Source organism: Brachycentrus maculatus, unplaced genomic scaffold, assembly GCF_059751285.1.
Source record: "Brachycentrus maculatus isolate JH-2025_06_01 unplaced genomic scaffold, ASM5975128v1 h1tg000061l, whole genome shotgun sequence".
NCBI lineage: Eukaryota > Metazoa > Arthropoda > Insecta > Trichoptera > Brachycentridae > Brachycentrus > Brachycentrus maculatus.
The window spans coordinates 194,429-208,195 of record NW_028280815.1 but is presented as its reverse complement, the minus strand read 5'-3'; the positions used below and the strand labels follow the sequence as shown (position 1 = coordinate 208,195).

Sequence of the window (13,767 nt, the reverse complement as noted above, 5' to 3'; positions counted from 1 at the left end):
TAAGAGTATGATAACTTAAATGAAGAGAAAAAAACTCAAAATATTAAGAGGAATTTAGTATCCACTCAAGTCGTGGAATTGTGGACACGCGATTAGAGTGATTTGTCGGCATCCTCGAGTCGAATGGTTTCGTCTTACATGCGATATCGTATTAAGTGAGTATTTTACTGTATCCTCGAATTATCTCACATGTGACAGTATCCCTTAGAGTGGTTTTACTGCTTCACATGATTCTCGTGTATTTGGGTAGTATGTTTTTTAGGGATGGAAAGATTGATAGAGACCAGAGGAAGACCGAGAAAAACATGGCACGATCAGGTATGCCAAATACTTGAAAGTGGTCAGGTAAGGAGTCGTAATAATCGGCGGGTATGTATGAGGATATGCATGAACGTGGAAGAGGCGAAGAATGTTTGCAAGGACAGACTGGTGTGGCGCTCTATTCTCTCTGCCTACCCCTGCGGGGAAGCGGCGTGATGGTTAGTTGGTTAGTTAGTTACATGATTCGCGTGATTTTGTGAAAGTTCCGAAATGATTTCACTCTCTCTTCAAATTGTCTTATTTGTTTTGTTGTCTCTGGAGTGATTCAACTGAATCCTCATATTTTTTAAATCATCATACACAACATATCTCGACACAACATATGATTTTGTATCAAGATTGATTTTATTGTATCCACTCACTATATCTTAGTGTGGAGGTCCTCATCAAAACGTTAAATTTCCATTATAAATGATTTTTAGTAATCAGGAATTTTAGCTTGTAAAATTGTTACGTTTTGGTGCGATTTAATGATTTCATATTGGTTTAACGCAGGATCAGTCACGTTTTGTCGTAACTTTGATTTTGACTCCGATAGAATACAGTAAACAGAACATATTTGCATTTAAATGAATTTTAGTGCAATATTGGAAATGCAACTTTTGGTGAAGATCTTTACAAGTGATTTCACTGTATTTTAGAATTGTATAATATGAGATGTTGACTCCAGAGTGATTTGACTGTGTCCTTGAATTGTCTAACATCTGAACTTATCTCTAGAGTGATTTTACGATGTCTTCGAACTATCTCACTCAATCTTGACTTATGAGTTGAATAACAAACTGCATTCTTATTGTCTCACATGTAATGTAATATCTATACTGATACTGTATCCTCTTACACGTGATCTTGTCTCCAGAGTGACTTTACTGTATCCTCAAATTGTCTCACCCAGTGTTGTCCGATGATACTGATTTAACTGAATCCTCAAATTATCTAACATGTGACGTTGTCTTCAGAGTGATTTTACTGTATCCACTTATTGTCTCACTTATGATGTTATCTCCAGAGTGATGTTACTCTACCCTCGAATTATGTAACATGTGATGTTATCTCCAGAGTGATGTTACTATATCCTCGAACTGTCTATAATATGATGTTATCTCCAGAGTGATTTTACTGTATCCACTAATTGTCTCACTCAACGTTGTCCGATGAGAGTGATTTCACTCTATCCACTAATTCTCTTTCTTGTGACTTTGTCTCCAGAGTGATTTTACTATACCCTCGAATTGTGTAACATGTGATGTTATCTCCAGTGTGATTTTACTGTATCCATTAATTTATTTTGATTTATTTCTGAAATAAAAATGTACATATAATTATCTGCATTTAGGCTCTTTAGACATGCTTACATGCCGAAAAATACTAATATGCTAAAGTATGAAAAAATTTAAGTTATGTTAACAATTCGCTCACTCCTTTCAAGAACGTCATTAATCAAAAAAAAACTTGATTTTTCAAGAGAACGTTTTTAAAGTTTAAAAATATAATACAATGTATTAAAAATAAATATCAAGCCACTTATTGAACTTTTTACAATGCAACCGATCTTTTTAGGTAAACCTGAAGATTTTTTCTCCATTTGAAAAATATTTAGTATATTTAAAAAAAAAATTAAACAATACCTTTTCCTCAAAATGCAAAAACAACACTTTCTGCCCTGTAGCGGGTAAATATTAAGTTAAAAATTTGCCTTTTTTGCCGAGATATAGTACATTTTCTGGGCATTCCGAAAACATGCACAACTGAAAATTGACGATTTTTGATTTATTACGCTCTTGAAAAGGAGTGAGCGAATTGTCTCTCCGACGAGAGTGTTTCCATTGTGTACATTGTATCCACTTATCGCGTCCGCTTGTTGCAGGCGATGTCCTCGTACGAGGCGCGCGGCGGGGGAGGGGGCAGCGACCCGCTGGTGGAGGCGCTGTCCCAGCGGCTGCGCGAGGCGGAGGCGCGGCGGGCCGACTGCGAGCGGGCGCACCGCGAGGCGCTGGCGCAGCTGCGCGCCGCGCAGTCCCGCCCCGGCGAGCCAGCCGAGCACCTGCACTCCAGGGCCAGGGAGCTAGACAAGAAGGTAGGAACCCGACCCGTCTACCAAACACCCAGGTGGGTGAGACGCGCTCATTCAGTTAGACAAGAAGGTAGGACGGAACCCGACCTGTCTACCAAACACCCAGGTGTGTGAGACGCGCTCATTCAGTTGGACAAGTAGGTAGGACGGAACCCGACCCATCTACCAAACACCCAGGTGGGTGAGACGCGCTCATTCAGCTAGACAAGAATGGACGGAATCCGACCTGTCTACCAAATACCCAGGTGGGTGAGACGCGCTCATTCAGCTAGACAAGAATGGACGGAATCCGACCTGTCTACCAAACACCCAGGTGGGTGAGACGCGCTCATTCAGCTAGACAAGAAGGTACGACAGAACCCGACCTGTCTACCAAACACCCAGGTGGGTGAGACGCGCTCATCCAGCATTCAGGCGATAGGGGTTTCGGTTAAAATTTGTGTGGGACAATGGGATCTGCACTCCAGGACCAAGGAGCTAGTCTGGCTGGAGGATGCGGCTTTGTGTAATACTAATTAAAATGAAGCTTTGACATTTGAACATAGATCATGTGGCTATTTACAAGACTCGACGCTCAACGTGCCCAAAGAACTATACTCGAGTATTTAAAATATATGAGGAATATTCACCATTCTACCCACATGTTTGCCAACCACACTACCCATTATTTTGGAACTCTCTTCCTCTCTCTCTCTCTCTCTCTCTCTCTCTCTCTCCCTCTCTCTCCCTCTCTCTCCCTCTCTCTCCCTCTCTCTCCCTCTCTCTCCCTCTCTCTCCCTCTCTCTCCCTCTCTCTCCCTCTCTCTCCCTCTCTCTCCCTCTCTCTCCCTCTCTCTCCCTCTCTCTCCCTCTCTCTCCCTCTCTCTCCCTCTCTCTCCCTCTCTCTCCCTCTCTCTCTCGTTCTCTCTCTCTCTCTCTCTGTTTTTTTTTTTTTTTTTGGAATCTGAGCCCGCCATCCACCCGCAGCAGTTATAGAGTCCTGAGGGACTCTCTGTCAGCTGCACATAGAGGAAAATCTTCAAAATATTTCTGAAGAAATAAATAATGCTCTATTCAATTAATGAGGGGGGAAGAGGATGTACGGACAGAGGCCGACACTTCGTCCCCACCCCTCGGGATCCCCTCATTACCTCTTTTACTTTTAATAAAATAAAACAATAAGAAAACAAACAAAAAAACAAAAAATAACAATGTTTGCTCTCTCTCAAGATACTAAATAGTATGGCTTTCCCGTCGCCAGGCCGCGCTGGAGACGGTCCGCTGCGAGGAGCTGCAGCTGGAGCTGGCCGCGGCCGTGCGCCGGGGTGGGCGGGGCGCCGGGGGGGCCACGGCGCCCGGCGGCGCGCCGCCCTCCTGGTCCCCGGCGCGCCCCCCCGCGCCCGCCACCGAGATCGAGCGCATCATGGCCAAGATCGAGCAGGACAACCGCATCCTAGCCGAGCTGGAGCACACCAGGTCCACGACGCACGGTGAGTCCACATCTCGACTGCAGCCTGTAGATTGACTGCGGTAGATCCTCGTTTATCCGAACCTCAATAAAAAAATAATTAACCAATATCCATGAGACTCTCACCTGTTAGGAGTGAAAGTTTTTAGCCTCTACAAACAGTCGGTAACTTTCAAAAAACGCCTGAAAAAAATATTTTTATCTTTGGAACCCTAACTATCTATCGCGTTACTCTTCTTTGGTTGCGTAGAAAGACTATAATACGTAGGCTTACCATAATTATGAAGCTACAAACCGGGACAGTTAGAGAAAAAACAAATACAGTGGATCCTCTTATAACGAGCAAAATACGTTCCAGCATCTTTCTCGTTAAGCGAAACATTACTTCGCATAGAAATTAATGTAAAATACGATAATGCGTTCCATGCCGAAAGATTACTTATTTTTTATGTATTTTTTATTAATGTTTATTTTTATAAAATTACTTGTAAATTTCATTAATTGATTCGGCAGTCACTTTACCATAAAATCTATTAATTTTTAATTTATGTTTTACTTAATAAATACCACTATTTCTTAAAATCTACTGTGACGCGTATTTCGATGCATTCCGCATCATGTCAAACACCGTACGGTGTTTGAAAATGACTCGGCATCTCTCTTATCTCTCTGCAGCATCCATGAATTTTTGGGCCTTCCTTTAGTTATCTTTCGAGGAAGATCCATGGCGATTGCCTGGTTCACAACATGAACATGTTCTCATTGCAGAAATACATAATTAAGTTTTTTTGGTAAAATATAATTAAATATCGAAACTATTCGTAAATCTAGATCAAAAAAAAAGATTTTTTTTCCTTATCTTGACTACCTTCAACCGCGATGAGTTCAAAATTTCGAGGTTCTACTGTATGTCAATATAATCTTTGAAATATCGCTCATTCCTTTCAAGAACGTCATAAATCAAAAAACTTTATTTTTCAGGAAAACGTTTTTAAAGTTTAAAAATGTAATACAATGTATAAAAAATAAATATCAAGCCACTCATTGAACTTTTTACTGTGCAACAGATCTTTTTAGGTAAAACCTGAAGGTTTTTTCCCCATTTGAAAAATATTTAGTATATTTAAAAAAATAATTAAACAATACCTTTTTTTCAAAATGGAAAAACAACACTTTCTGCCCTGTAGCGGGTAAATATTAAGTTAAAAATATGACTCTTTTGCTGGGATATAGTACATTTTCTGGGCAATCCGAAAACACGCACAACTGAAAATTGACGATTTTTGATTTATGACGTTCTTGAAAGGAGTGAGCGATATGTTTTGCTTATACTTTGTGTCACATTTTATTGATTTGTAACTTTCACATCACTTTTTTTCCGGGTCGCATGGTGTTTAATCCCATTTTTTAGTAGATCGCGACATTACAACGTTACTTTATCGGACGAATATTATTGGTAGTTGTACATATTTTAAGGGTTGCTTAACTAAGATGGTCTCGATCGATATAAATAATGCTTGACTGTCTCAGACACGTGTTGGGGAAATGTGAAAAGTTTTTTACTATCAAAAATCTTTGTGTATTTTTTTTATCGATTTCGATGCATGATGCCAAATTAATACTTAAATATGTATTATAAATATTTAATTAAAAAATATATATAAAAAAACGCATATTTGTTGCTATATATTATATTATGTATATATTATATTATGTAACATATCGCTCACTCCTTTCAAGAACGTCATAAATCAAAAAACTTGATTTTTCAGGAGAACGTTTTTAATTTTTAAAATATAACATAGTGTTTTAAAAATAAACATCAAGCCTCTTATTGAACTTTTTACTGTGCAACAGATCTTTTTAGGTAAAACCTGAAGGTTTTTCCTACATTTGAAAAATATTTAATATATTCAAAAAAATGATTAAACAATACATTTTCTTCAAAATGCAAAAACAACACTTTCTGCCCTGCAGCGGGTAAATATTAAGTTAAAAATATGCCTCTTTTGCTGGGATATAGTAGATTTTCTGGGCATTCCGAAAACATGCACAACTGAAAATTGTCGATTTTTGATTTATGACGTTCTTGAAAGGAGTGAGCGATATGAATTGTCACATTAACATTGATCAATTGTCAAGATCCATAAACAATTTTTTTATTAATATCTCAACAAATATAAAGAAGTTATCGACATGGGAGTATGGAAATCTGGGCATTTACATAGTTAACGACTTGTCATTATATAAACCTAACTATATTACTCTTATAAGGAGAGTAGGTAATACTTTCTAATATTTTAGTAATATTGTTCAATTATGGGTGGAATGGAAAATGTTGTAATGTGTATACAGTTATCGTTAACCCAGCCAGTGACGGGTCGTATACCCTGTAAAGGTCAAGACTTCCATATTCCTTAAAAATCTTTATCTGTGTTGAGATATCAATTAAAAAAACGGACAATGTGCACTCTAGAAGATGCATAGAAATATTTAAACACATTTGAAATATTTTATTTATTGTTTCGGCATTAACTTTGTGGTAAGACATGTTACAATGATTAAAGAAAACACTTGGTTTTTTACCACTTGAGTTTTATTATAGACTACATGTTTCAGAAGTTAAACTTCCATCATTCAGGTCTGTATAGTAACTAAAATGTAAAATATAAAATTGTTCTATAAATAAGGAGAGGGGAAAGTAAGGGGAAGGGGTTAGTCAAGGAACGGAGTTTGAAAACAAAGGAAAAATGGAAAGCTATGGCGAAGAATTTTGAAACAATATATTATTTAATAAAATTATTATTCTTCGCCATTGCTTTCCATTTTTTCTTTGTTTTCAAACTCCGTTCCTTGACTAACCCCTTCCCCTTACTTTCCCAAAAAATGGAAAGCAATGGCGAAGAATAATAATTTTATTAAATAATATATTGTTTCAAAATTCTTCGCCATAGCTTTCCATTTTTCCTTTGTTTTCAAACTCCGTTCCTTGACTAACCCCTTCCCCTTACTTTCCCCTCTCCTTATTTATAGAACAATTTTATATTTTATATTTTAGTTATTATACAGACCTGAATGATGGAAGTTTAACTTCTGAAACATGTAGTCTATAATAAAACTCAAGTGGTAAAAAACGAAGTGTTTTCTTTAATCATTGTCATTTGAAATATTGTAGTTATAATTTAATTTCATTATCCTTGGATGTATTTAAATAATTTTAGACACCTTATAGGATTTTTTCGTATTTTTTAAAAAGTAGACCTTTAACTTTACTTCGTATATAATCCTTTATTTTTTTAACCAATATTTATTTATTGATGAACGCTTTCATTATTCCAATAGGATTATTAATATACTCCTCAATAATATTTTAATTTTTTAAAAAATTTATATTAGAATAGAAAATAATGTTATTTTAACGTGTAAATACTCTTAGATTATATTTGGATTTTTTTTTTTATTAAAAAAAATATGTATAGTATTTTATTTATTGTTTCGGCATTAACTTTGTGGTAAGACATATTACGATGATTAAAGAAAACACTTTGTTTTTTACCACTTGAGTTTTATTATAGACTACATGTTTCAGAAGTTAAACTTCCATCATTCAGGTCTGTATAATAGTTATTATACAGACCTGAATGATGGAAGTTTAACTTTTGAAACATGTAGTCTATAATAAAACTCAAGTGGTAAAAAACAAAGTGTTTTCTTTAATCAATGTAAAGTATTGTTTGATTTGAATAATTTTATGTTTGAACTGACATTTCTCGATGAAATTGCAATTATATAAAATATCAGCTTTAAAGTATTTTCGGGTTTTTTTTTTTGACCGGGTTTCGTCGTTACTGATATCATTACACTAGTAATATCGAGTGACGATGGTCACTGGTAAAATAAAATAAATGTGAAAAAACTATACAGTTGTTGTTATTAATGTGCTATTATATATTTGTATAAACTGCTTTATTCATATTTTATCTTAGGTCAGATTTTTAGAAACTCTTGTACATAAAATTATGCAAGACATTCTCTAAATAAGTATTATATGAATGAAATTTACTCAAATTGCATACTAAATTCTGTTTTCATTTTTATATTATATTACAAAAATGTTTTTAATGTAGTTAACCACTCACGGCGAATGGTTATTTTTAATACTAACATTTCTAACATATTTTGTTAAAAAAAAAGTAAAAATGACCAAAAATTCCTTGAATATTAAAAAAAATATTCATAGTAAGTGTGTTTTCATTTAATTTTTCCATTATTTTTGTCGATTTCATATTTAATGCAAGATAAAAAAAATTAGTTGCGTAAGAGGTTTTTTAAAATATAAAGTACGAATTTCTTTCCAGGCGTTCCACCAAGCGGATCAAGTCACGCGCTGGGTGACTACCACTCCTCGCCCATCTCCTCCCCCCTCCCGTCGCACAGCATGTCCAACCACGCGCCCATCTCGCAGAGCTCCACCATGCCCACCCTGTCCGCCATGCACGGCTCCTCGCAGCCCTACAGCCTGCCCAACTCCACCTCCGTCAACTACTCCATCAGCCACAACCCTACCTCCTACTCCAACCCCGTGGCCAGCTACTCCACCGGCAACTACACCTCGGGCCACCAGGTCACCTTCGCCAACCCGGTCACGGCCTCTCTCTCCAACAACATCGGACAGATCTCCAGCACCCTGGCGGGCATGCAAAGCACGATACCTGGATTATCGTCCAATCTAACGAACAACGTCACCGGTATGGGGTTATCAGCTGGTCTCCAAAGCCAACTCTCTAACAACTTGACCTCAGGAAGTGCGTTGACTGGCGTCTTAGGTAATGTTCAAAACACCCTCTCTAGTGGCTTGACTACATTGACGGGGATGCCCAATTCCCTGACGGGTGGGTTAGGTAGCAACTTGACGAATCCCTTGTCCGGGTTGACGAATACAAATCTTTCGGGACTCAGTTCGAATTTGACTTACGGCCAGGGAGCGTATTCTAACACTTGCGGGTTGACGGGAAGCAATGCCATGAATATAAAGCTCAAACCTCTGGAGGAGATGGAGCTCGGGGCAGGAAGGTACGCCGGAAGAGCCGCGACTCCTGTGACGCCCCATCACCAGCAGAACTGGGCGCTTGAAACCCTAGCTGGACAATACGCGCTAGACGGTCTGGGGGCTTTGAACCCTGGATTCGTGCACTCGCAAACTAGACCGCTGTCAAGAATGATGCCGAACGTTCCTGGAGGCCTTGACATGGACGGTAAGATTCACTCATTTTACATTTTTAACCAACCACATATATAGTCAGATAGTTTCGCTAGATTTTGAATGATCCAATACCAAGTAAAATAGTGGTTTTGCTATCTTAGATTCCACAAATTGGTTAAGTCAGTAGAATATACTCTGTTGACGTAATTTTAACATTATTTTTATCAAACAATTAGTGTTAACTAGATCGTATTTGGTCTCTATTCGAAGCGTAAGTAGGGATGTTTGTCCCCCTATTTATTTACTTTTCTTTCAGGTCGAGGGGGTCATTATCTCAATGGCGGTTCCGAGGGTCAAGTGGATATGCTAGATATTCCTGGCAAGGGCCGCTGTTGTGTCTACATAGCTAGATTCAACTATGATCCTCCCGAGTAAGTACCAAATAATCATTTAAAACACTATTAAACATTTTTTTGTAAACTGGCTACAGCAGTTCTAACCGCAAGTTATGTTACTCGCTACAAAAAATAATTAAACTAGACAATTTGGTTTTTTAAAAAATACGTAATATTATTCTAAATAACTAACGTCCACCTCCGCGGTGTAATGGTTAGTTTGTTTAGCTGCCGTGCTGGAAGTCCCGGGTTCGATTCCCAGGGGGGGGTGAAAATAAATATTAGTTATTTAACAATTTAAAATTTATTTAATATTACACTGAAGCGCAGGAGTGATGCCTTCATCTGTTAACGATCAAGATAACACTGCGTCAATACGATGCAGTGTCCTATGCACCATTGGGTGCGGGTAAGGGTTAGAAGAAGAAGAAATAACTAAGGCCTCCGATTAAATGAAAAAAACTTTGGTTTTGCTAGTAAAATTCTTTGTGTTTAAACAATTACGTTAAGGATTAACAATCTTCGTTTCTTTATTTTTTAAACGTGTTTAAAGTGCTTTTGATGGCTATGCAACCTTAACGAACCGGTGCCAAATGTATCAGATGCCACAAATCTTAGCCGAAAACAGACTAACTCTCTACTCAAAGGAACGTTAACCTTTAATTTAAAACTTATTCTTGTACTGTCCAAGAGAAAACAAAAACTGACTAACTAACTCACCATCACGCCGCTTCCCCGCAGGGGTAGGCAGAGAGAATAGAACGCCACACCACTATGACTTTGCAAACATTCTTCGCCTCTTCCACGTTCATGCATCTCCTCATACATACCCGCCGATTGTTACGACTCCTTTCAAGTATTTTGCATACCTGATCGTGCCATCGTTTTCTCGGCCTTCCTCTGCTTCTTTTTCCACTAAAATTCGCCTCATAAATTTGTTTTACCGTTCTTTCGTCACTCATTCGTTCTACATGTCCAAACTATCTCAAAACACCTTTTTTTAAATTTTTATCGATAATGCTTATCTCAGCTTTGCATTCCTTCCTTATTAAATGTACAAAACAATGTACCATATAATATCACAGCAAAGCTCTATAGAGGTAGTATTTTACGAAAATGGCGGTATATAAATTATCAAAAATATATTTATTTAAATCTTATTACTATGAGTGGTCCGAAGCAAACGGAATCCTTAATCTGGCTCTTCTTAAATATACTTCTTAATAGATTACAATCTGTGTGATGATTGGTTCGCTTCTTTCATGGTCTGTCTCCACCCTTTACTATCCTCCGCTCGTCTCTTCAACTCGGCGCACCCGCTACAGCGCATGTCGGAGAAAATTTGGTCCATACAGTTTAAGCGGGATCATCCTCTATAGTTTGTACCTTCGCACATGCCTTCCGCAATCGTCAGAAGCAGGCCTGGGTATCTTATATTATAGCATATCCATTTATTATATATCTAGACTTTATAAATTAATTTCGAAACGAAAACGACATTCGTTTGAAAATGCCATAAATATGCGAAACAGTTGTCACAATATTAATATTTTAATATTTTATGCGTTTTTAATAAAATACAACGTAGACTAAAAAAAATCTGTATTTGATTTTAAAATAAATTCATAAATTAAAATGGAGTTCTACAAATTAAACGCAAAATCAATAAAAAGCATCCAGACTCCCCAGCCCTGTTTGATACCTCGTTGTTCCCTACATGTTCCGAGCAATGAATCCCCAACCAGCGCCTGTAGCACCACATCTCAAAGCCGCCCCCGTTCTGCTCGTCCGATAGTCCAAATATAATATAATTAAGTTAAAATGCGATAAAAAGTGTTTTTTTAAAGAGAACATTTTTTTAAGAGAGAAATTTAAATACACCACCACTACTACTACTACCATCAGGATGGAACGCCATACTCTTCTGTCCTGACATACACTCCTCGCCTCCTTCACATCCGTACATCTAGTCATACTTGCCCTCCGATAACGACTTTTAACACCACCAGATTTTAGGTTCTGATTGATCTGATCGTGCCAAGTCTTTTAAATACACCAAAACTATAAAAACTACTCAAATACCAATGAATGTTGGATATTGCCAATATTTAATCGTACGTATTCTTGAAATATCCCGAAATTCTTTTCGGAAGAAATCATAAAATACTTTTTTAAAAATACCAATATTCATCTATTGACCGTTCTGCCATTATTGAGTGCCCGTTTCGCTTTGCTAATTATCATAGAAACACATTTTCCACTAAATTGAGTTCAATAAATTTCAGCGAAAAATATTCGCAGCCCTTAATGGAGGGTATTATTTTTCTGTTATTGTGAAGACATCGGAATAATGGAGCATTTTCGATAGAAATCATTACTCATTCTCCGTAAGGCTGCAGCACAAACAAAAGGGTGAATCTGGGCTTGTCACGCTTTCAGAAAAAGCTTCATCATACATATTTAAAACCTGAAAATAAGGTTCTTGCGTAAATTCAGCCTCGAACTGAAACATGTTTGTTAGTTGTAACTTTAAATATTTTATCAAATGCGATGCCGAATTTCGGTAAATAATGAAGCTTTTCCTGGAGTACATATGTAGAAAAAATAAGTAGCAAAATTGTTCTTATTATTTTGAGGCATTATTCTTGAATCACTAGAACTTCACTAGAGACATCTATTGATGAGATGAAAAGAAGCTTTTTATTGAGCAGAAACTCTTTTATTAGTATGTGAGGTCCGAATCCTGGATTATAATCACACACACGAGAAACGCCAGAAAATATCATTTTCGTTTTAATTATTTAAGCTTATAATTTTACCAGATAATTTATTTACAACGTTTTGAGTGTGTCCAAACACCTTAAAAATTAAAAGCTTAAATAATGAATATAAAAATGATATTTTCTGGCGTTTCTCATGTCGCTCACTCCTTTCAAGAACGTCATAAATCAAAAATCGTCAATTTTGAGTTGTGCATGTTTTCTTAATGCCCAGAAAATGTTCTATATCCCAGCAAAAGCGGCATATTTTAAACTTAATATTTACCTGCTACAGGGCAGAAAGTGTTATTTTTGAATTTTGAAGAAAAGGTATTGTTTAATTATTTTTTTAAATATACTAAATATTTTTCAAATGGAGAAAAAATATTCAGGTTTTACCTAAAAAGATCTATTGCATAGTAAAAAGTTAAATAAGTGGCTTGATATTCATTTTTAATACATCGTATTTTATGTTTGAACTTTAAAAACGTTCTCCTGAAAAATCAAGTTTTTTGATTTATGACGTTCTTGAAAGGAGTGAGCGATGTGTGTGATTATAATCCAGGATTCGGACCTCGCATACGAATAAAAGAGTTTCTGCTCAATAAAAAGCTTCTTTTCATCTCACCAATAGATTCTTCTTATTATTTTTTATTCACAAAATTTTTGGTGTGTAAATCTTTATTCACGTATCCACTTAGGAGATATTTTTACATTTTCGACATTTCAACAAAGCTGAAGAATATAAAAATTTGAGTATTTATATACGTAATGCTTATGACCTACCATAGGCTGGTTATATGATCGCTTTACACACGTACAACATTCACCATTCTACCCACGATTGACAACCACACTACTGACTTTTTTAAACTCATATATATATATGACATGATTCATATGTCGCTTCATGTGCGAGTTCGTGGCAGTATCCATGGTTGATTTGAGTAAGCTTTTTATCTAGTGGAGACCCATTTAAAATGTACACACATGCAACATTCACCATTTTACTCACGATTGACAACCACACTACTTAAATTTTGGAACTCCTAAATAAATCATTAATCTCACGACACTGTAAATATGAGTTGAATGGAGACACCTATAAGTAATTCATCTTTTATTTGCATATATCGTAGTCGTACAGGAGAAAGTGATCAACTAACGAAACGTAAAATATTCAGGAGGGCCAGGGCACCTTTTTTTTAAGATGTCAAAAAAACATTTGTAATATTTCAAATCAAGCAATAAAAGCTAAAACTTTATTTTAGCGTTAAGATTTAAGTGGTACAAGTTTAAAAAAGCATTTATGTGTCTGAAATATATGATCAAGGACCTTTTTAAGTAATATCATCTTTGCCACACTGGATCTTTGCCAAATGCACGTCATACAATACTAACTATTGCGGACAGATTCTAGTACCCAGATATGCTTTATAGGATATTCAGTATAACATTTTTGGATTAAATCCAGTACTTTGTACTCAATAAAGTACATACAACTATGGTCAAAAGTAAGGAAGCTTCATTAAATGAAAATCAAATATGTAGTTTTAATTTATTCAAAAT

General features: G+C 36.4%; 1 protein-coding gene across 6 annotated transcripts in view; it reads left to right on the top strand.

Moving 5' to 3' along the window:
* Rbp (RIMS binding protein) overlaps positions 1 to 13,767 on the top strand; it is a 137,902-nt gene that overhangs the window by 41,775 nt on the left and 82,360 nt on the right. For all 6 annotated transcript variants that reach the window (XM_088256498.1, XM_088256495.1, XM_088256494.1 and 3 more), the window contains exons 2-5: positions 2,189 to 2,398; positions 3,635 to 3,863; positions 8,200 to 9,096; positions 9,361 to 9,475. In XM_088256498.1, coding sequence (XP_088112624.1) covers positions 2,192 to 2,398; positions 3,635 to 3,863; positions 8,200 to 9,096; positions 9,361 to 9,475 — 1,448 coding nt within the window. In that variant the 5' untranslated portion in view covers positions 2,189 to 2,191. The remainder of the gene's footprint in view (positions 1 to 2,188; positions 2,399 to 3,634; positions 3,864 to 8,199; positions 9,097 to 9,360; positions 9,476 to 13,767) is intronic.